Source organism: Varroa jacobsoni, unplaced genomic scaffold (genome assembly GCF_002532875.2).
Source record: "Varroa jacobsoni isolate VJ856 unplaced genomic scaffold, vjacob_1.0 scaffold_934, whole genome shotgun sequence".
NCBI classification, from domain to species: Eukaryota; Metazoa; Arthropoda; class Arachnida; order Mesostigmata; family Varroidae; genus Varroa; species Varroa jacobsoni.
The window spans coordinates 5068-26071 of NW_019213836.1; the positions used below are offsets into that span (position 1 = coordinate 5068).

The 21004-nt window shown below is 39.5% G+C and overlaps 2 protein-coding genes across 6 annotated transcripts; one reads left to right on the forward strand and one right to left on the reverse strand.

Moving 5' to 3' along the window:
* Positions 1-1726: 1726 nt before the first annotated feature.
* On the reverse strand, positions 1727-14902 carry Rab7 (RAS oncogene family member Rab7). 5 transcript variants are annotated; one of them, XM_022841496.2, is made up of 5 exons: positions 14533-14902; positions 5149-5240; positions 4820-4946; positions 4227-4441; positions 1727-3972 (listed from the first exon to the last, which is right to left on the reverse strand). In XM_022841496.2, the coding sequence occupies exons 2-5, from the start codon at positions 5199-5201 to the stop codon at positions 3744-3746; spliced, it is 624 nt and encodes a 207-aa protein (XP_022697231.1). In that variant the 5' UTR covers positions 5202-5240; positions 14533-14902; the 3' UTR covers positions 1727-3743. The 5 variants fall into 5 exon arrangements, with proteins under 5 accessions (XP_022697231.1, XP_022697232.1, XP_022697236.1 ...); XM_022841497.2 differs by lacking the exon at positions 14533-14902 and adding an exon at positions 14364-14468; XM_022841501.2 differs by lacking the exon at positions 14533-14902 and adding an exon at positions 14171-14283.
* Positions 14903-15111: 209 nt separating this feature from the next.
* LOC111265103 (protein SHQ1 homolog) lies at positions 15112-20587 on the forward strand. Its single transcript, XM_022841495.2, has 8 exons — positions 15112-15414; positions 15701-15768; positions 16002-16195; positions 16671-16839; positions 17003-17153; positions 17461-17629; positions 17966-18381; positions 18620-20587. The coding sequence occupies exons 1-8, from the start codon at positions 15340-15342 to the stop codon at positions 18944-18946; spliced, it is 1569 nt and encodes a 522-aa protein (XP_022697230.1). The 5' UTR covers positions 15112-15339; the 3' UTR covers positions 18947-20587.
* The last annotated feature ends 417 nt before the right edge of the window (positions 20588-21004 follow it).

Here is a 21004-nt window from a genome sequence, read left to right on the forward strand (position 1 = left end):
ACTGTTTTCATTGGATGGAGAGTAACCTATGAGAAAAGGAACTCTGGATAGAGTTCACATAGGATTCACACGGGACTCTTTTCACTGACTAAACAACTAACAAGGAGTAGCCCATTAGCTAAGCAACGGGCTAAGCCCGTCAAACTAACATATTTATCAATAACTATCTTCTATTGGTAAAAGTAACCCACACGTTTGAAGCGAAAGTTAGGCTCCTAAAGTGTTTAAACTATCGGTTATCCACGTTTTATTTACTACGATGTAATTTACTTTTTTAAGGCTTATTGAACTCTCGCTAGATTTCATGAAATCTGCTGTAGCTACCCAATAATTAGTGAATTGAAATGCGTACCAACGAACACGACGAATAATACGGCCTTGACCAACACCTTGATACTGTGTAACTCGGAAAGATGATTCTGGGTACCGTTGTATATAATCTAATGTCTACCACACACCTAAGCGATCAAACAGATTGAACGCGTGTAAATAGGAACAAAGAATAACGGAAAAGGGAACAACAAAGGGTACTCTTTAGACACAGGATTAAGATCTAATTAGACGATTGCGGAGAATTCGCGGCTATAAGTCGCTTGCAAACGTTGCTTAATACGCCTGCGAAAGCGAATACGACGGAAATATCTCGTGACATGCCATGAAAACTTAGATGAAGCCTTTTATGTTCGTTTTTCATTAGGCAAGCATTTGTATGAAAGCTTAACACTTTGTACGTTTGTGCCAAATAGTAACAGTCAGTAATCGCGGCCACTTGCGTATATGTGCGTGCCGACTTGTTAACATCTACAGAAGCCAGATTGCTGCTACGCAGAAAAATGTAGTTAGTTAGCAACCTGATTATAGTGCCAAAAACGGTACTATTCAGCACCTGAGTGAAGTTATACTTGTAGTGGTTTTGTAGTAATTAGTCCTTTATCGATGCGGTTAAGTATATCGAAGGACCATCTGTTGCTTTTTACACGTCTTTCATATTATATATTGTAACAAAGTTATCATGTTTACAAATCACCTCACTAGCATTACTTCTGACTACCAAGGTATATTAAAGCATTTTCAAATGATTCTAGATGTGACTACATAATTGGTATACAAGGAAGTTCTTTTATTTCGTTTTTGCTTTTACTTTTAAAGCAAGTGGGGTTGATTGAAGAGAACTAACAGCGCAAGTCGCAGATTCTTAGCTCGTCTACTGGAAACAGATTTTATCGTGTTTATCTTTTTGATCTTTGTGCTATTGCATATATGAATATGTATGTATATATGAAGCTACAGTTCATAAGAATTTGATAAACACCATACAATACGAAATATGTTTAAAAATATTTATTTTTTTTTTATTATAAAAACTTTGCTTAATCTGAATACTGATAATACACAGCATTCACTGACCTAGGTTATGACCGCAAAACCTACTGATAAAACTTTCCAGACTAATGGTGTTTGTGCGCTTGTTTCGTCGATAAATCGAAACCGCCAAGAAATGCAGAGGTTTGAATAAACAAAGAGTTTACCTTACGTACGGCAGCTATTCAGTATATAAGAATTTTTTCTCAACTTGAGTTTCTCTTTATTCGTATAATAATTCAATTCTTCAGCACGTAACAAATACTAATTATTATTATTTTGTAAAAAAAACAATTTCATTCTTCGCTTTGAGACTATCGAGCGCACCTATTTACCTTTCCGCTGCAAAATGAAAAGCCCTTACTTAATAATATCAATAGTTTTATTGGGTAATTGTAATAAGCAATCATCATATATTCTCTCAATCTTTCCTTTTCCTAGTATGACCTGATTTCGTTCTTTTCCATTTTTTCCTTTGTTTTCGTGCATATTTATGTTATTTATCGTTCTTATTTTGTTTTTATATTGTCTGTTCGTTACGGTGACATTCGAAATCCTCAACGTCATACACGTTTCTCCCTTTCAATAGAAACCTCATCATTGTTATGCCCGCACTATGCCACTACCACCATGAACAACGGGTCAATAATTTGTTGTAGTAGCTTTTAACACTGTCAGCTTCTGCCCTATCCCGTTTCCCAGAATTGAATGAAATTTCGTCATCACGGTAAGACTTGAAAAAGTTTTTTAGTGGTTATTGATTACTTCATTAACATTACGTTTAGCTTCAGTCATAACTTTTAGTTTTCCGTTCAGCTGTCGTAGTTTTCTCGCTGCATTTCGCATTAATATTCATGTGTGCTAGGTGGCATTTTTCAACGATGTTTATGTTGTTACTTGTCTGTCTTTTAAAATGGACCAAAAGTTTCCTGGGGCCAGTTAATTGATGTCACCTACTTTTATTGAACCCATGTCTGAAGTCCATCTAGGATATATCTTTCTGCTCGTATTCTCGTCTGCTTCTGTGTGCTCTTCTCGTCTGCTATTAATTTTCACTATCGTAAGCAGCGCCATCATTATCACTTTCATGACCGGCGCCTATATCTTGACCACCGTAATCTTCAGTCAGCGTAATATCTGTATATACACACACCTGCGAGCCCTGACTTGTTTCACATATATATATCTGAGATAACCCACGATATAATCTCTTGCGGCCCTTCCGCATCGACCCACCCGTCTTAAGAAATCATAATTGTAATTACGTTACATATATATATATATATATATATATATATATATATATATATATATTATTATATTTTCATCATCTTCGCCTTTTGTTTTCAATCGTTATTATCCGTCTATATAATATTAGTCCTGCGACGACCTAGTTTGCTCACCGTCCTTGTACGACACTACGTCTGTTGTTTTGGCTACTCATACCTTTACATTATTAGATAGTAGATTTATTTGCGCACTATACAGTTTTTTTGCAGCCTTCCGTTTTCCTCTTACTTGTTTAGATTTTACCACCAATAATGAGGAGATAGGGAGCAGCTTTTATGGACAAACACCACAACAGGGACCAATCAGGCCTTAGCAAAACTCCAGTGAAAACTGAAGTCATTTTCTAAACAGACGTGTGTGTTACACCCAAAAACATCTCGTTAACTAATCTTTTACGTTTACAACTGTGAATAGCAACTATCGATTTGCTGTATTGTTTTTGTTCAAATGTACCTAATATGTGTCTGTGTGTGTGTGTCGAAATATATTTTTCTGTTCTTATTACTATGTGTCTTTTCTGTATCTATTCGCCGCAGTAGTTACCAACAAACTTATCAATCATCGTATCATATGATCAAATGTCTATGCGTTCAGTTACCATGGATAGCATCCATCTCTTTCTATAGGGCTGTTTTGGTTCGGCAAACGACGTAGCGGCGCTTTCTTCCCCATAAACTTCCCTACCATAAAGTTATAGCGTTTTTCCAGGCTCTCGCCTTGAGGTTCGATGGCTTTGATAACATTTTATATTTCTCCGTGCGTTTCATGTGCCAAAGAAGCAAGGATGCTCTAGAACAGCAGCTATACAAAGCGATGACACGAGTGCTTCACTTGGGTCGAGATTTTGGGCGCAACAAGGAAAAGTTGCCTTAATCGCGCCGCACTAATTTATTTTCGACAAACCGGCCGATACTCCCCTCAAGCGATCGTATTGTCCGCAATTATCAGCCATGCATTACTCGTTAAACGAATTGCTGCTGCCTCTAAAGATAATTTTTTCTGTGTGTGTCTTTCCTTCACCACGTTCGCTTGCCTAGCTATCCTGCATTACAAATGTGGCCATCGCCCATAATGATAATATGGTCATGACTCTAGCATCCACAGTTGTCCTGGCGCACTCCGCCAGACAGCCCGGGCGACAGTTTAATTTGATCAGGGAATTCATTGTACAGTTCGACCTCGGTTTCCTGAGCGAGGGCATTCCGTGCCACCGTTGCGAACGCTTCGTCGACATGAAGTGCTTCCTTGGCCGAGGTTTCAAAATAGGGAATGCTATTCTTTGATTGACACCACGACTGTGCGCGCTTCTGCATGATAGACCTATAGAAAAATCACAATTAGCAACAATGATACACATGCTACCGTTGATTATACGAAGCACACATATGAAAATCCGTCAACTACACAAACGTAGTTGGTGGCTTTTTAACGAAATGATCATTGTTTCGAAGATGATTACTAAAAAAATTTGATAAAGGAGTAAAGTATTTGACTAGTAGAATCAACAATTCAGTTTCCACTCTGCACGTGCTAATTTTGAAGTGCTTCTTCGAACTCTTGGTCATACAACTAACCGGTTCTCAAGGTCGATCTTGTTTCCAATGACGACGAAGGGGAAATTCTCGGGGTCTCTGGGTGAAGCTTGAATAAGGAACTCATCGCGCCAGCTTTCAAGACTTTTGAAGGTCGTTGGAGATGTCACATCATAGACGAGCACGCAGCAATCTGCACCTCGATAAAATGCCACTCCGAGAGACTGGAATCGTTCCTGTCCTGCCGTATCCCAAATCTGACAAACAAATCGAATACGTATACAAATAACACCATATACAAACCATAAACAAACGATTTTCAGAAAGAAAATATACGGTTGTATATTTTCAAATGTATAGTTTACTATATGGCTGAAATGTTACCGTATTTACACACAAGAGGAAAGGATAATTATGTACCTCTATTATATTGACATTTCAAACAATAAGAAAGACTATATTCGAAAACAACAAACAACAAAGTACGTCACCTTTAATTCGATTAGATTTAACCTACATACGATATGAATTTAAGAATACCTGAGCGAAAAGAGCGAAAAAAATAAAATGTGAGTATTACATTTCAAAGACGAAATTGTGATTACTAGCTTATATTGTCAATCTATTCCGCTTACCTGCATGGTGACAAGTTTGTTGTCGACCATAACTTCCTTTGTTAGGAAATCTGCTCCGATGGTAGCTTTATATTGTGACGAGAATTTCTTGTTCACGTACTGGTTCATAAGAGACGTCTTGCCGACACTGAAGCAACGACAATACAAATATGAAGCAAGAGAATGGAAAAAGCGAAGAATTAGTAAGCGCAAGGTCTACAAAAGCAATTTTCGTTAAGTCGCCACTTAAATACCCTAATAGCCCGTAGATGTACAAAAAGAACACATAAGACTATGATAGATGAATGGTTCTATCAGCGCACGATTAATCGTGCATCAATGAAGCTTACCCAGAGTCACCGAGGATGATAACTTTAAGAAGCACCTTCTTTCGGGACGACATTTTTGCTTTTGGTCCTGGAGCTGACTGGAATCTAACTTACTGAAATTGGGGCCGACACAAAAAGTAACAAAATCACTGATCAGTTCGGGCTAACGTCTCGTGCTATTGTTTATTGACAGTATGTTGCCAATATTAATATCTGAGCTAAAAATAAGTTTTTATCGGTCCATTTCAATTGATGTGTTACGAGCGTCTAATGACACTGCATGAATGTTTTCTAATGGTTTTGTCCTCTCTTTTTTTGATAGATGAATCGCTCCGTAGAATTCTCAAAACTATGATACAATCTTACAGTACATAGTCACAGTCAATTAGTAATAATTTTAATTAATCTTAATCCTCTTAAGAAGGGGAGCTTCTTATCGAAAAGATTCGCTTGAAATCGATGAGATATCTAAGATACATCTTGCTGTACTTCGCGAGACGATGACGAAAAGTGAATCGGACTCGTTATGGGCTTAAAGTGCAACGTTAGCTGGAAATTCTATGGCCGTATAGCAATTGTTACTCTTTAACAGAATGTAAACAAACGTCCGTTGGCCTCATCTGCTTAACGTAGTACTACTGGTAATAGGGTTCTTACATTAAATAAGCAAATATAAACGAATGTATATCTTAAACGATGATTACCCAGTAAAACTGAAATAATAATGGATGTCGTTAATTCTTCCAAACGTTATCCTTTATAAATTATGCATAAAAACCATACAGAAGTTACACGCGATTTGATTTACGTAGTTGTTATCTTACAATTACAATAATTAGTTGAGCTGGCCTTAATTTTACATGCAGTAACGTGTAATGCAACAATCGGTTCAGGGCCTACTTCAAATCGCATAGCCCTAAAAAGGTCTACACACCAACAGCTGTCGCGCTAGCGTACTCAACGCCGTTCAGTTTTACAAGTAACATTCATCAAACGCTTCCAACGCAACTGCTCCAGACACTCTTGTGGGCGTAGAAACCAAGCCGTGATAAACTTTTACCCATAACTATTTATATGTCGTATCGATGGCTTAAGCGAGGGGCCTTGGTTTTGCATCAAAGCATGATGCTGATCTCACTTACGGCAATATACACATCGCACGAATCGCTAGCCAACCGCAGTATTAATAACCGTAGTTAATTTGCGTCGCATTTATTGTGTCCTATTTCATAAGGTAATACATCACGAAATACTAATGCGGGAAGCAAACTGAGTCATAATTTTTTTTTACCTTAACAAAGCTTCATGTTTGCACAGGGACACTGAATACAATATGACGCATCTTACAAATTACTGAAGTTAAATTATCTATTCTCCTGCTACTTTTAAAAAAAGCTTAGCTTAAGGTATTTTCGGAGATAAATGACTGTGCAGCAATGTGCGAGTCTTTATGTGCCTACACGTAAAGGAAAACATTAGGTATATTCTCAAAATATGATATTACGAGTAACCTATCATTTGCTCGATCCGATTCCTGTAAAGTAAGATATTCTCTCCAAATGCCCATCCTAGATAGTTCAATTATACAAACTATAAAAAGGTACATTTAAAGCTTGAGTAGTCATTAGTAATACAAGCTTTGTGTTTTAGTGTCCAACGTAATAGAAGGTACTCAATAAAACTTGCACCGTTTAGACGAGCAATCAATGTTTTTCTTGACTGTGTAACCATCGACACGTGACATATCTGAAACGAGCCTTTATATTAAAAAACATCCTCAAAATCTGTTTAAATTCAGCGACATTTACGGAATGCTATGGCAGCTTTTATAGAGCTCTTACAAAATTGCGGAAGTGCTTCTATTTACGAAAGCTTGGTACAAACAGCTTAAGTAAAGCGTTTCTCTAAAGCTTATGTAGTTTAGCCTTGGTATGTTGAATAGCGGCGGTCTACTTGCTTCAAGTTTAGTGTCTCTTAAACAAGTTTTACGCCACACATGTGAGGTTTGACTCTGATGTACCACATAGCCTAGACAGGATTCAATAGCCCTGTGACAGTCGTGGAATCGCATGTCCCTATTAACCTACTTGCTCCTGTTTTTCGAAGGCCAGAAGAAGATCCCAGACGGTAAGCTGAGTGAATATCGCCAAATATTAGGAATATTATATTGCCGGCTACGTAAATACTGTCGTACAATTCTGCTAAATATGAGCGGATATATTCAACACGAGGTAACGTGATGCTATAAGTCGTAAGTGACAGTGGTCGGCCGATGGCGAGTTGAATCGAACAAAGGACAGACCGATAAACCAAGTATAAATGGAGGAAGAAATCACAGGCAAAAGTATCTGTAGGTTTTTCTGCCTGTCTCTCTCTTCTCTGTAGGAAGACGATTTAACCAGACGGAGTCGACCCAGCGTGTCGCCCTCAACTGCACTAGGTTACTGCCGTCGTCGACGCTGTAGCAGAACGCTTTAGTTGCAACAAACATACGAGATATTATTCGGCACATCCAACAAATCGCTGCTTCGAGAAAGTCAACGTACGTATGTATACATACATAAAGTATTAATACTGCTTAGCTATAGTTGATCTCATATTAGCAGAGCGATGGTAAAAATAAGAGAATGACGAACGCGCAGAAGTTTTAGTGACTGAACGGCTTTTTGAGTGATGACTAAGCACTGTAACAACAAACAATCAATGCTCGGTAACCAGTTCTGATAAATGTTTTGACTTTTCTATATGGTGTAATTCTAACACATGACTAGCCATGAGACGCCAACACGTTTGATAGGGTTTTTAAATGACACGCACGTAAGCAAGAGCTTCTTACAAGCTAACAGCAGGCATATCTGATACGGTGTGCTTTTATGTGAATATACCACAAAGAATGACAGCTAAGATTTAACAAGGTTCAAGGCGTCTGTATGAGCATCGCCATATTGCCAAACATACGTTTGGCTAGCTGCAAAGCCTAGCGATTTGATAGGACAACACTGTTTGCGGTAAGCGCGGCGTGGCTGCCTTGTCATTGAACTGTACCATGGCAGGAACGTTGGTGACGGTTTCAACGGTACAATCACGCAGTTAGCTCATATGATATTAAGTGATTACGGAAACTTCGTGATTTTTACTCATTTTAGTACATGCGTTTGTCAATACATAGATATATAAGAGTACAAGTTACTGTTACCACCGCGAATTAACGCATTGCGATTTTTGATAAACGTTAGGCACAAGAGATAGACTAACGAGTCGAGATCACGAACGCAGACGCGTTTTTTTAGGCTGTGAATCTTGACCACTTGAAGCTGTCATCACAATCACACCTGATGTAGCAAACAGAGCCTAAATGCGCAAACTGTCGTGTACCAGTATTCGTGCACTGGCGCTGGTACTGCGGCCCGTATAAACGATATGCCACTGCTGGTGTAAAAAAAAGAAAAAAAAATAACAAGCAAATCAGACTTCACGTAGCTAGTATGTGTGTGTGAGTGTGTGTATGTCTCTGCGTCTGTGTGTGAACGTGCCTATGTGCATGTGTGCGTGCCTACGTGCGTGTGTCTATGTGTTTCTGTGTTCGTGTGTTTCTGTGTATGTGTGTGTGTGTGAATATGTGTGTAGAATATGCGTGTGAATATGTATGTAGATATGTGTCTGTATGTGTGTGTGTACATGTGAGTGTGTATCTGAACGTGTGAGTGCGTACATGTGAACGTGAGTGTATGTCTGTGTGCGTGTGTGTGCGCGTGGTCAGCCAAGAGGCCAGCCACATTTCTCCATTCGGTTTTCTCGTTCTATCAATTGCTGGATATCTCAACAGCTTTTTTTAAAACCAACTTCTAGTGAATGTCAGTTACACTGCACAAGAAAAAAGAGCTTCTGCTCTTTCATTCGCAGAAATTCAGCTTCTGTCGCTATGGTTGAGAGAACATGACATGCACAACGAGCTACTTAATTTGTTGACACGATTGACGTTAGGCAAAAACTATATCAGAAATTATGTACAGCCCTAAAACATTACACACGATAAGTACTCCCACGTAACATTGTCATAAAAAGCCACACAGCTGCACGCTAAACGATTTATCAGACGAAAAATCTATATAGGTTCTGCTCGACTAACGCTTTGGAGACACAACGAAACTGACACGTATTCTTTCAGTGTCGATGGATATATGCTCTTCACATATTTCACACAATCGCTTGAAATCTTCCTAACTGGTTCGTGTTGGGCAGCTTAAGTATTGAATGGCACAACTTACTAATGAAGAAATAATCACAGGACAAACAACAACACGCATGTAGCAGGCCAAAAACGAGTAAAGGTACATGGGACCGAGGTCGGCGCCAGATTTCTACATCGCTTAGGTACAATAGCTACATTCGTTATATTAAAACAAACGGCAGCTTCGCGTCGTCGTTTTGACCATTGCTGATTGATAGCAAATGACTACCTTTATGATGACATTTGAGACTTCTAAAGATTGATCTGGGTTGTTGGCCACAAATGGGAACATACCAGATTAGCTTGCTCTGGCCTTCTACTGCATATTTTTTTTGAAAGGAAACACTTCCTAGCTTAAAGACCAGCGAAATGTTACTAAACTGCGATACATGTAATCATTATAAGCTAGCCTACCTTCAGATATTTGTAAGCAATCGTATGGGCTAGTAATGGCTTGCCCTTCCATTATGACTACAGCAAAAACGCACTCGCTTCACCTTTTTCGTCTGTAACAATATTTAGGATTTCAAGCTACGCTTATTAGTCAGGCAGTCATAATCGTCTCCTGTAGAAGCATATGAATATATTTCAGCGTTACGGTTTTGGTTCTTGAAAACGATAACGATGTCGGATGGATTTAGGACTAAAGAGAACGCGCAAATAAGTACAATAATTGACAGGCCAGTTCTTCAGCCGCAACAGACGTTAGTATCGCCAATAAACACCGTAATTTGACCTATTTGTTTTGTTAAAAATAAACATCACTATCTAAGTATGTATTTACAGAACGACCAATGGTACTGTGGGAGCTGTAGCCTTTAAAATACTACGTATCTCTGTAGCTGCTAAAGACTTAGTAGATTCAATACTTTTACAATCAAAATGCGTCACAAAGAGACAGAAGTTACACACAAACCAGCGCATACCTCAGTACGTATTTCTTTAGTTGTTTACCATACCTGCTGTTGCTTTGGAAAAAAAGCAGAAGCATTGCTGTGCTGTGCGATCCTTTTTAGTATCAAATTCTCTTGCCAATGTCGTCAACATTAACAAAGCTAAAACAACAACGCCAAGCCACAGAATTTTTAGGCCAAGCTGATGGAAAAATGGACTTGAAGAGGATAGGATCAAATCAGAACTTCATCAAGACACTGTAATCGTAAGGGTTGAAAATGAAATGTATTATAATAGTCATCGCACATACGTGTTCACTAAAAACATCATCCATATAAAAAATCTATGCAAACAGAAATAAGCAACTAACTCAAATAGAAACGATAATATTTATGAAAAACATCTATGGGACGGCTTGTAATAGGTCCAGAGCTAACTGCACAGGTCTTTCTGTCGACCACGGTAAGAAATATATTGATTATCCTGTGCTGCTCGCTGTGATCTTAAGAGCTTCCACACAGGTGCATGGAATTGTACAGGAAAAAACTTCTTGCCATCTAATGACTATTTACATAGTAAACGCTACTCACGCTATGATTCGTAGCACTAATAACTATAACTAGACAAGTATCATTTGACTACTAGTGCTGACTCTACTAATGAACCACTCCGTATTTGTTTCCTTTCCTCAGACACACGAAAAATCTCCCAATTCATTCCTGTTCATCAGAAAACCAATCTGAATAGCAGCGATTATATGATCTACGCATGAACCTTTACGGTGGCAAGGAAATGCAGTCTTTCTTGAGAATGCAACCGCCAACTCTTTCGCTTATATCATATGAAACTGTTATATTCGAAACAATTGAGTTTTCGGCTATCGTGTCATTGTCCCCGCCGCAGCGAATACAAATACGAAATAAAGCGTTTCTACAAGGGCTCAATGGTAACGCGGTTGCTTTTAAATTTTAGGGATTGGTGAGGAGGTCTAGGTTCAAAATTGGGTGTGTACGTTTTTCATATAGTGTTGGAAGTGGCCAGCCGTCTAAAATGGGTGTAGGCAAATAGTGCTGGGTTGGTGCTATTACTACTGTTATTATCACTGCTATTATTTATTAGTAAAAAAAGAAGTTGTGAAAGAAGAGGGAAATCTATAATCGCTGTCTATATTTATATGTACGCACCGGCTCGATTTCTGTAACATCATTCTATTGTGTTCCCTTACACACTAACGATGGAATCGCTTTTGATAAAGACTGCCTTTTTGTAGCTAGTGAAGTCGTCGTCTGCCATTCTTTCACTGTCGATATCGTGCGATAGCGTCTTTTGCCCTATGCCCTTTTCTTTTTCCCGCGTTAAGACACTTGCGTGTCGCGAGCTCACACATAACTTTAGTGAATGGCAACAGAAACAGCCATAATGCCAGTGACTGTTGCACTCCGCCTAAAGTCACACAGCATCATCTATGGCGTTCACTATACGTTTCCGAAATCGGAAAGCAATTACCAAGCTATTAATCGATACTATCTATCAGGATATCGCAGAAAAACCCCCCTATTGTATATAGAAGAACTAAAAGGGATCAAACGAAGTCCAGATACACGCCAAACTTAAACAGTGAAGGGCCGACAGTTAAATACAAGTCACGTTTCGAATCCTTTAGCGCAGCTTCACATTTTCTGACTGCGAATAAATATTACATAAACCCTCGTAACAAGAAGGATAGAAAGGATTCAAATAGACGCAGCGGCTAAGAAAGCAACAGCCACTTGACCTAATTGATGCCCACGAGTACAATGGTAGCGTTGGATACACATACTTGTTTATTATTTGGAGTAATAATAATGACAAGATAGAATAATACGGATTTTGCCATTAGGCGTAATAAGCACTTAGTAAGTAAAAGAGCTGCAGGCTTTGCCTGGCACTCAGACTGCAAAGACAGAACCACATTCTGAAGCGAAATTACATTCAATTTTGAAGGAAGGGCACGCGTTTATACATTGCCTTATAACATGGCGCGAACCTTTCGTGCCTCAGTACGTACATACATATCTACTTACGACAGGCTATGTTTAACACTGAGTCCAATGTGTTTATAAGTCTGTAATACTATGTTTGTAGCTAAAGGGAACTTCTTTGTCGATCCAACGAATCGTTGACTAGGAGATGTGAGACAGCTCGTTTGGTGCACGGTAATATTTGCGATCCTTCCCAGTTGCCCGTTCAGCTCAGCAGCAAATGCTATTCCCTCCAGCAATCTGTTCATACAGTGTTCGTAAGACCGACTCGAATCTGTGCATTTGGCGGACAAACACTCCCACCTCACCTAGTTTAGCTGATTGTTGGCCAGCTTGTCTGTCGGTCGCTAGCGCACACAAGCTAACCAGTTAAAGCCTTCTTTATAACGACGCTTCTGTATTTACTAATACCCAGTTCACCTGTTCCGCAGTTGTTTTTGTATGCCGTCTCTGCCGTTCATTACTACAAAAATAGAGAAGCAGTTGTACTGTCAACCTTTCTGTACGTTACACTAAAGGTAATCGTTACACCATTGCGGTAATCGTTGCAAATTGTATTAAGGAAGACGTAAAACTTTTAAGACTCCAACGAAGCGGTAGGCGAGAGAGCCCGGGGAAAAGCGGAGCGATGAGAGAAACACCAACAACAAGTCAATAACAGAGGAGCGAATCGAATAAACCGAAGTGCTTGTCGCCAAGTAAGCAGACGCACCACCATTTTCGTCTGTGACTGACAATGAACTGTTGATGCTGTTCAGCAGTTTGGACAGTATGCTATCAACAAAAGTTGTGTAGTCAAAAGAAATTGGCAGGAATGGCACTAAAGTGACCATAATGCTTTCATAGAAAAGCGAATTTTGACGCTGTGATCCACCTTTACATCAAGTCGATTCCAGGTGCCTAGATATCTGACGACTGGCACTACTCGAAGGCGCGGTGGAGATTCTGAGAATTTGTTCGAATAGGAATCCAATAAAGTAGGGTCGGTTCGGTGTCGGGTGAGATTATGAGATCATCGATGAGACCAACGAACAACAACGTAAAGGAACAATAGCATGTTTTTTGAAACAGACCAATTCAACCAACCCTGAGCTTACCTTACGGGCTACCGCTGGCACTTTAGTTAGCCATAACATTCTCTGCCTTGCGTTGGACTACTGACATGAGCTTAGCTGAACAAGAAATAGCGAGAAACAGCAACTGATTTTACATTAGCACACGATCGATCATAATCACAACTACTAAATATTCATAGAAATAACATTGCTCTAGGGCTGGAACCGAAGCAGACTACCAGACACGCACTCAACTGCTGCCTTAATAAATACCACTGGTAATGCTCAATGATACCAACAACGATAGCCGTCATCACCGGTGGTTACTTGCGCTGTCGTACCCTTCGCCGTCGCCTTTATCTTAGGGCCTTGATAAAACCACCGACTAGAATATGCAGTCGACGCGTAGCTTATTGCAGAGCACAAAGAAGTTGATGATTGTGGCTGGCTGGCTGACTCATCGATAGCTAAACACACGCACAAAAGTATACTCACACTGACACACGGACAGAAAAGCAAACACATTAAGGAATACTGCGATTCCTCTCCATTGACATGAGTGGAATACGACACTGTGGTAATAAGCGTAGCAACGGCACGGTGATGATAGGGAAGACGGTAATGCCGCTGATGACGATATACAGCAAACTAATCGATATTATCTGCCTGTATACTATCTAGATAACGATTCGACATCACAGTAAGTCCATGTGGCCAGAGTACGACAAATAATCCACCCAGCAGCATACCGCATATGGAAAATCGTTACAGACAATTAGCTACACTTAAAGAGTCGCTGCTCTATAGAGAAAAAGATAATGTTTAACGTAGGGATAACACACAGTATTGCATCAGCGGCATAGTGACGGTGTAATGACGGCGACGCAAAATTACGAACGAAACATCACGTTTATCGAAAAAAAGAGTACGTCGGAACGCACTGTACAAAACATCGCCAATGTTTCAGCACGCAAATACGAACGAAGTTGTCAATTTTTACTTGCTCTTACAGATGGGATGCACAACGACACTCACACGCACAGAGACGACTTGATATAAATTTAACCTAGCTATTCCGTCTCGATTTCGTCGCGGAAACACACCAAAATCAGCGATAGCCATCGACTGAATGGTTTAGCAGACCGCTGCTAATGTGGGGAGGTCAGTCAGCAGGTCTGACGTAGCACAGCAGTTAAGTACTCACCTGGACGGAAAAGTGTAGCGACGACTCGAGGGCGAGCAAGTGAGCTAGAGAAACCAATGTCGAGCCGCCGACAATTGACAGAGACGCGTACCTGCTAGGAACTATATGACAGCACGTCTCAGTTCATCACGAGCTAACCAGTGAGGTCACCGATATCACCACGACCCACCACTGTCACAGCCAACGTCGCTACCGGCAACGGCAACCACGCAATTCACTAGCACGCACACAAAATCCAACTAACAACCAATCAAGCTGCGACTACAGGTAACAGGAAAAGACATCGCCATCAGTACCAGTCAACACTTATATCACTTTCTTTACCACATTTAATTCTGCTGAGGCACTTCCCACTAGATCGCACAGTAGCAGCAGCGCTCTTCCTGAGCAATACAAGATGGCCGACTTATCCACTAACGACCAGCTCGACGACCACCACAGCCCTTGGCAGCAGCACTACCATTACTCGCCGTTCACCATAGAAGCCGTTCGCGCAGCTGCTAAAGCATTCCATGGCGCATATCTGGCGGCAAAATTTGAACCTTTTGGTGACAGCAGCATTGGTCTAGTTCAACTCGAGGACGACATGACAAGAAGCAAGTGTAACGAGTGTGTCTGTGTCTATGCTGACAAAAAACAAAGATGGCGACCCCCATATATCACTGTTGTGGCTCTACGGCTGCTACAGTTGCAGCTGACCAAAAGCAAACAGAGCCTTGAATGAGAGCCTACGAATAGCGACGATAGTGTGGGTTCAATACGCACTGAAAAAACACGATTTACTGTTATATACAAAATAAAAGGAACATGTTGACTCCGGTGTTCGAACTAAAACAGGATAGCGACACAGTGTTCCTGACTATAAAAGCACCGTATACGAACGTGAGTACTGGGTATAATGGTACCAAGGATAGTTCATTAAAAATATCTGCTAGGAATGGTCAGAAGAGAAATTAGAAGAAAATATTAAATGATATGAACAAATAATTGGTCTGTTTGCAAGTCAAATTGTAATCACTGCTGAATTTAACTGTAATTCGACTGAGCTTGCTTGAGTGGTCTATCATTTGTGATTGACAGTGATTGTGGTTAAAAAAGAAGCTGGCTTTGAGCTTCTTGAGCTATCTATTTTAAGATGATCTACTGATATGTATATATATAATTACAGATAAAGAAGTGCGATATCACTGTGATCGACGATGAGGTAAAATTCTATTCGGACCCATACTTTCTCCGGTAAGAGCACACCGGTAAGAAACACAACGTATACAGGGGTTCCGTTGCAGAGGATAAAGTAGTCTGTTACTATCGATAAACTTCGGATGATACCGATAATGCATACTTCAGCGCAGATCGACCGGATTAGCTTTCCAGGAATTATAAGTGAAGGCATTCTGAATATAAGAAACGGCATAAATTACAGCAATACTAATTTGTTGAGATATGTATTATATTTCTTTTCACCACAGATTAAACCTGCCGGGAAACGTTGTCGAAAACGGTAATGCGACAGCTAAGTACGACGCGGACACAGGAACGTTTGAGCTCGTGCTCCCAAAAGAAATTCCAGGGGAGCATTTCAAGGATCTCGACCTGCTCACAAAGTTGTTGGCTCCTAAGGTCAAGCCTTCACAACAACCTTTCATTGAAAATATCGAAAACGGTACCGTAAGCTTGCTAGCGTTTACGTACTTAGTACTACCACGGGCAGTGTTTAACGCTTTAGCCAATTACAAACCGTCTCATAAACGATATAGTGAGCTATCCAAGAAGTAGATTCTTGTGGACACAAATGCGACATTTACAACGAACGTATTATTGAGTATTTGCGGGCTGCTGTATCTACTGAACTTTGAGACGTGTGTCAGTCTGTTTAAGTTTTCTATCGAATAGCATTTCAACTGGTATTCGGTCATATGTCAAAGAAAACTAAACAACATAGTCTTATTAAAGCAGTAAGAAGAGCCGTCAAATATTAAACTAATTGTTATTGTTATTCATTATAACAATGATTTCATACAACGTGTATATTAAAAAGAATGCTAGTGGAAATATACTTTTTTCCTATCTCTCATTTTGGCTGTTTTAACTGTATCACTTTGGTGTTGTTATTCATTTACTCGGATTAAAACTCGTAGCTCCAAATGAGGTACTTGACGACAAAGATGGAGATATCTGGCAAGTGGAGCAGGTTCCATTTGATGAAGGAGCAGCAAGTCTGAATAGCCGGGCATATGGGTTCAATCGTAGCAAAACTGGTGTCATTGGCCGAATGCAGGAGGATCTGCCGAACGTATGCGATATCCGGTATGTTACGAATTTTCTAGAAAATAATGTACTGTAATGCTTTTCTATCTGACGGCGGAACTAGGGGGAATAATGTTTCACTTTATCTGACATATATTGCTTCAACGGCAACTAATAGTCATGATATTAGAATCAGCGAATTATTTGTTGGTGTCTAATTCAGAAATCCGGAACACAAATCAGTAGAGGAGGCACGCCTGGAAAGATTAGAAAGGGAGAAAAACGATTTTGACGATGACCATTATCTCCATGACTTTTTCGATGAACTAGGAGAAATCGAGGAAGTCCGCACGATGCAGCTCGATTTTACAAAGGTTTGAACATTTTTGAAAATCATCCATCGTTACATTCATTAGGGCATACGCTTTCAGCAGTAATAGTTTTGTTGTAGTCTATTGGGTTAGAAGAATCTTATTATATATTTTATAACGATGATGATTTCATGCACAAAAGATAGCGTTCTCTTAAATAAAACGTTCGACTGCTATTTTGACTGTTGTTCTACGAGGTATAAGCCTGTATGAATGGCATACTCGTCTTTTATCCAGGTATCGTTGGTAATTTTCTAAATTTTACCTTCGACATACGAAATTATTTATATACACATTTCCTTTATTACAGGACTTCGAGTTTGATGCGAATGAGCGAGAATTGCTGACGCGATTATCTGCCCGAAGTTATCTTATGACAAAAGGAGACAAGCTGAGATGCATTCTTGGTCTTGTAGACTTAATTTTTGCATGGGCATATCATAACCGTGTCAGTGAGGGCGAATTACACTCCGAATCAGGTGCACATTTTTATTATCATTTTTATAATACTACATTTCTAATTGACGCTCAGAGTGTCTGCTGCAATCTTTTAAATTCTTCTTTTCTCTCTGGATTTGCCTTGAATCCGTAATCAGGATTTCTGACTCTGTACCTTCGAAGACCGCATATTGTCACAACAATTTCGATTTGGTCTTTCTATTGCTCTTCACTACTGGGTGGGTCAACACTGACAAAAAGCGAATGAATTTGTAGTTTATGTGGTATATTAAAAATAAGCAAATTGAATAATGGATGAGAGAAAGATTTAGGTCTTTAAATATCTTCGTTGTTTGTTTCATATAAATGTATGATAGGTTGGACGATGGCAAAGCTTTCATCGACGCTCTCATATTTTGAGGAGTTTACTTCGATGAAGTCTGTGATGAACTCCTGTGTTCGGCGAGCTCTAATCTACCCTCTATATCGTCATTTCGATCTGGCTTTGCAATGTTGGGTGGATGTTGCTGATATCTTTCGCACAGGACGAAAACAGCTGCTTAAGTGTCTCCTCGATATCCATAATGCATTGAAACGCGATGCGGATGCTAGGTATATTCTCAATGAACTCTACATCAAAGACTATATGATTTGGCTTCAGAGACAATGCAAGAATGAGCGATTGCTGGAAATCGCTGATAAGATGAGACAGACCACGGTTACAAAGGAGGAACTGTGTCTTGATCTTGTCCGCTTAGAAGAAGCAGCTAAACTGGTGGATCTTGAGCAGGAGGTAAGTTGAAAAGTAACTAAATTACATGTCGGAAACTTCCGTAATATACAACACGTATCTTTTTATACTTCATCGTATTTTAGGTAATTGCTTTGACCTCGGGTGGTCATTTCATTTAATACAGCTTTGTATCGCCTAGTTAGGCCTTCTAATTCAGCCCCGAATTTTCATGTTAGTTGGTTACAAACTATAACTTTTTCGCGCCTTTTCCATCTTTTGCACGATCATTACTATTCAGATGGAAAGCCTGTCTACTGGTAGCAATGTTATGCCGTCGTGCGTACAGATGGTAAATGCGTTGGAGGTAGCGGCTGAAAGTGCTCGAAATGCGTTTGAAACTCAGCTTCCAGCAAATGCAATTGAAATAGGAGAGGCGGCCGGTTTAGATTCGGATGATGAAAGTGAGGCTGCTTCATCGACTTCAGCAAACGACAGTGACGACTACGACAGCTGTGAGGAGTCGAACTCTTCAGATGCCTGCACATCATCAACATCGAACTCATCTTCGTCGACGTCCGAGCCGCAATCACTTGAGTCGGTCCCCTCTGTTAACAGAACCTTATAGATAAAAGCTTTTGGAACAGCTGAACCCACTATTCTGTTGTAACAACAGTAGCTTCAAAGCGTTGCCCTGGAGAGGTTGTTGAGTATTGTATTGCACAGTGGCAGCTATTTATAGTATTAAAGGTTCGGTGGCGATGCAATACCGTTGTGCAAAAGCTTGATAACAAGGATTGCGGGACTCGCAATTCGTCGTTAACGACACTTTCCTAAAGGTTCCATAGCATGTCATTCCACGTAGCATTTGTATACAGCATCCTAGTTAATCAGCCCATAAATAGTGAATCTCTAGCCACTATTAATTATCTCTTAAGCTTCAGCTATTCGCAATAGTTAAAGCTCTGCCGTTATATGCCTATAACAATAATAGGGATAAAAAATATGATCGTTAACTAATGTATTATCGGTAAAATGTGGTAAGAATTGTTGACAGTGAGAAATCAAGAACGTGCGAGTAAGGCTTACCTTTCGCTAGTGGCACTTGACAACTGCCGTTACTTGATACAAGTAAGAAGCAGTATCACGCATCTTATCCAGAGCAAACATGTATGTGATTCGGTTTAATTTTTTGTGCGCGCGTTGTCAATAAAAAGACAATCGATACATAATATATATCGTCTTTTTACTGACAACGCGCACACAGAAAATTAAACCGAATCACATATATATCTTGTTGGTAACATCGATAAACTTTTCGGTAATTCACAATGATAATTATTTTAATTAATACTATTCGGTGTTGGTATGAATTGTTGACTGATTTGAAGGTCAGTGCGTTCTTATACATTCTTGCCGCTTGCAGTAACTTGCCACATATGAGTTTGCACTAGGATGGCAGTTCATATTAATACTAATAATAATAATACCGATAATTTACATACAATATTAATAATAAATATACAAATGTACAATAATATTTCACGTACTATATTTGTTAGTACCACTTTCTTCACGTAATTTATCACATTCGCCATAATTATAAACCCACATTGTCAGACCACTGTAATCGGACCTAGCACAAATTTGTAAATAACTTACTCTTGTGTTCACTGATTAGGTGTATTTGAATTGGGTTAGTCGTTTGTAAAGGAACCTAGCAGGCAGGAAGGAACCGCATTAGCCATATCTGATATGAATATTTACTCGTTATTCACTATCGTAGTAAAAAGTAAACAGCTAAACAAAACGAAAAAGATGATATTAACTTATGCATAATTGAAGATAATGTGTTCTTTGTGTAGAAATGGACCGATTTAAATACTAATCAAAATAAATCATTTTTGGATATTTAGGGCCCAACGTAAAGCTCAACGGAGCCAGTCTTGCCTAACTAATAGTGAAACTACAGTAGACACATTTGAATACAGACATTTGCATAAAGTAAGCAGTCTTACGTAAAAAATAACTAAAAGAAGGCGAAATAAGATGGAAACCAGTATAATGATTGATGTAGGGTGTGTAGGGTCAAATCTGAATCGACGATGGGATCAGCTAGGAGCCGGCGTGTTTCTAGACACACATACGACTGTTAGCTGCTATAGAAAGCCACGCCTTTTAGCCTTCATAACCGATGGCGATGCAGGTACTGTACGGTCCGTAGGTACATCTAATCTGTTCAAATTTAATAAATGAGCTTGAAGAAAGAGCAACCGGTTCTCATTATAACTGTTAATCGTGGATGTCATAGTTTAAGGAAGTACATTTTTTAATTAAACAAAACAATGCTTCAGGCTCTAGATAGAGAAACCACTAGAACGTTATCTAATTTTTCCTTTTTGGGATGTGTTACTGTGTTACGACTGTATTTATGTCAAAATCGCAGTGTTTATTGTGGATAATATTATCGTCTTTTCGCGGCGGAATCCGAGGTGTTAATGCTATGAATCTTATCCTACAACTGTACCTCAAATCAGATATTGTACCTTTTGCAAAATCCTGACTCGTCGCAGGCAACTAGCTTATTAAGGGGTTACAGATAGCGATGGGAATCCACTATTTATGAAACAGTGCTTTCCTCTACTGAGGTGAGGCCACTGATGGGTATGATAAAAATGTGGTTTTG

Coding starts and splice junctions, on each gene's coding strand:
- Rab7 (XM_022841496.2), bottom strand. CDS start 5,201: ATGTCGTCCCGAAAGAAGGTGCTTCTTAAAGTTATCATCCTCGGTGAC. Junction 4,442..4,819: donor ACAAACTTGTCACCATGCAG/GTAAGCGGAATA, acceptor TTTGTTTGTCAG/ATTTGGGATACGGCAGGACA. Junction 3,973..4,226: donor AAGATCGACCTTGAGAACCG/GTTAGTTGTATG, acceptor ATTTTTCTATAG/GTCTATCATGCAGAAGCGCG.
- LOC111265103 (XM_022841495.2), top strand. CDS start 15,340: ATGTTGACTCCGGTGTTCGAACTAAAACAGGATAGCGACACAGTGTTC. Junction 15,415..15,700: donor TAAAAGCACCGTATACGAAC/GTGAGTACTGGG, acceptor ATATAATTACAG/ATAAAGAAGTGCGATATCAC. Junction 16,196..16,670: donor CATTGAAAATATCGAAAACG/GTACCGTAAGCT, acceptor TAAAACTCGTAG/CTCCAAATGAGGTACTTGAC.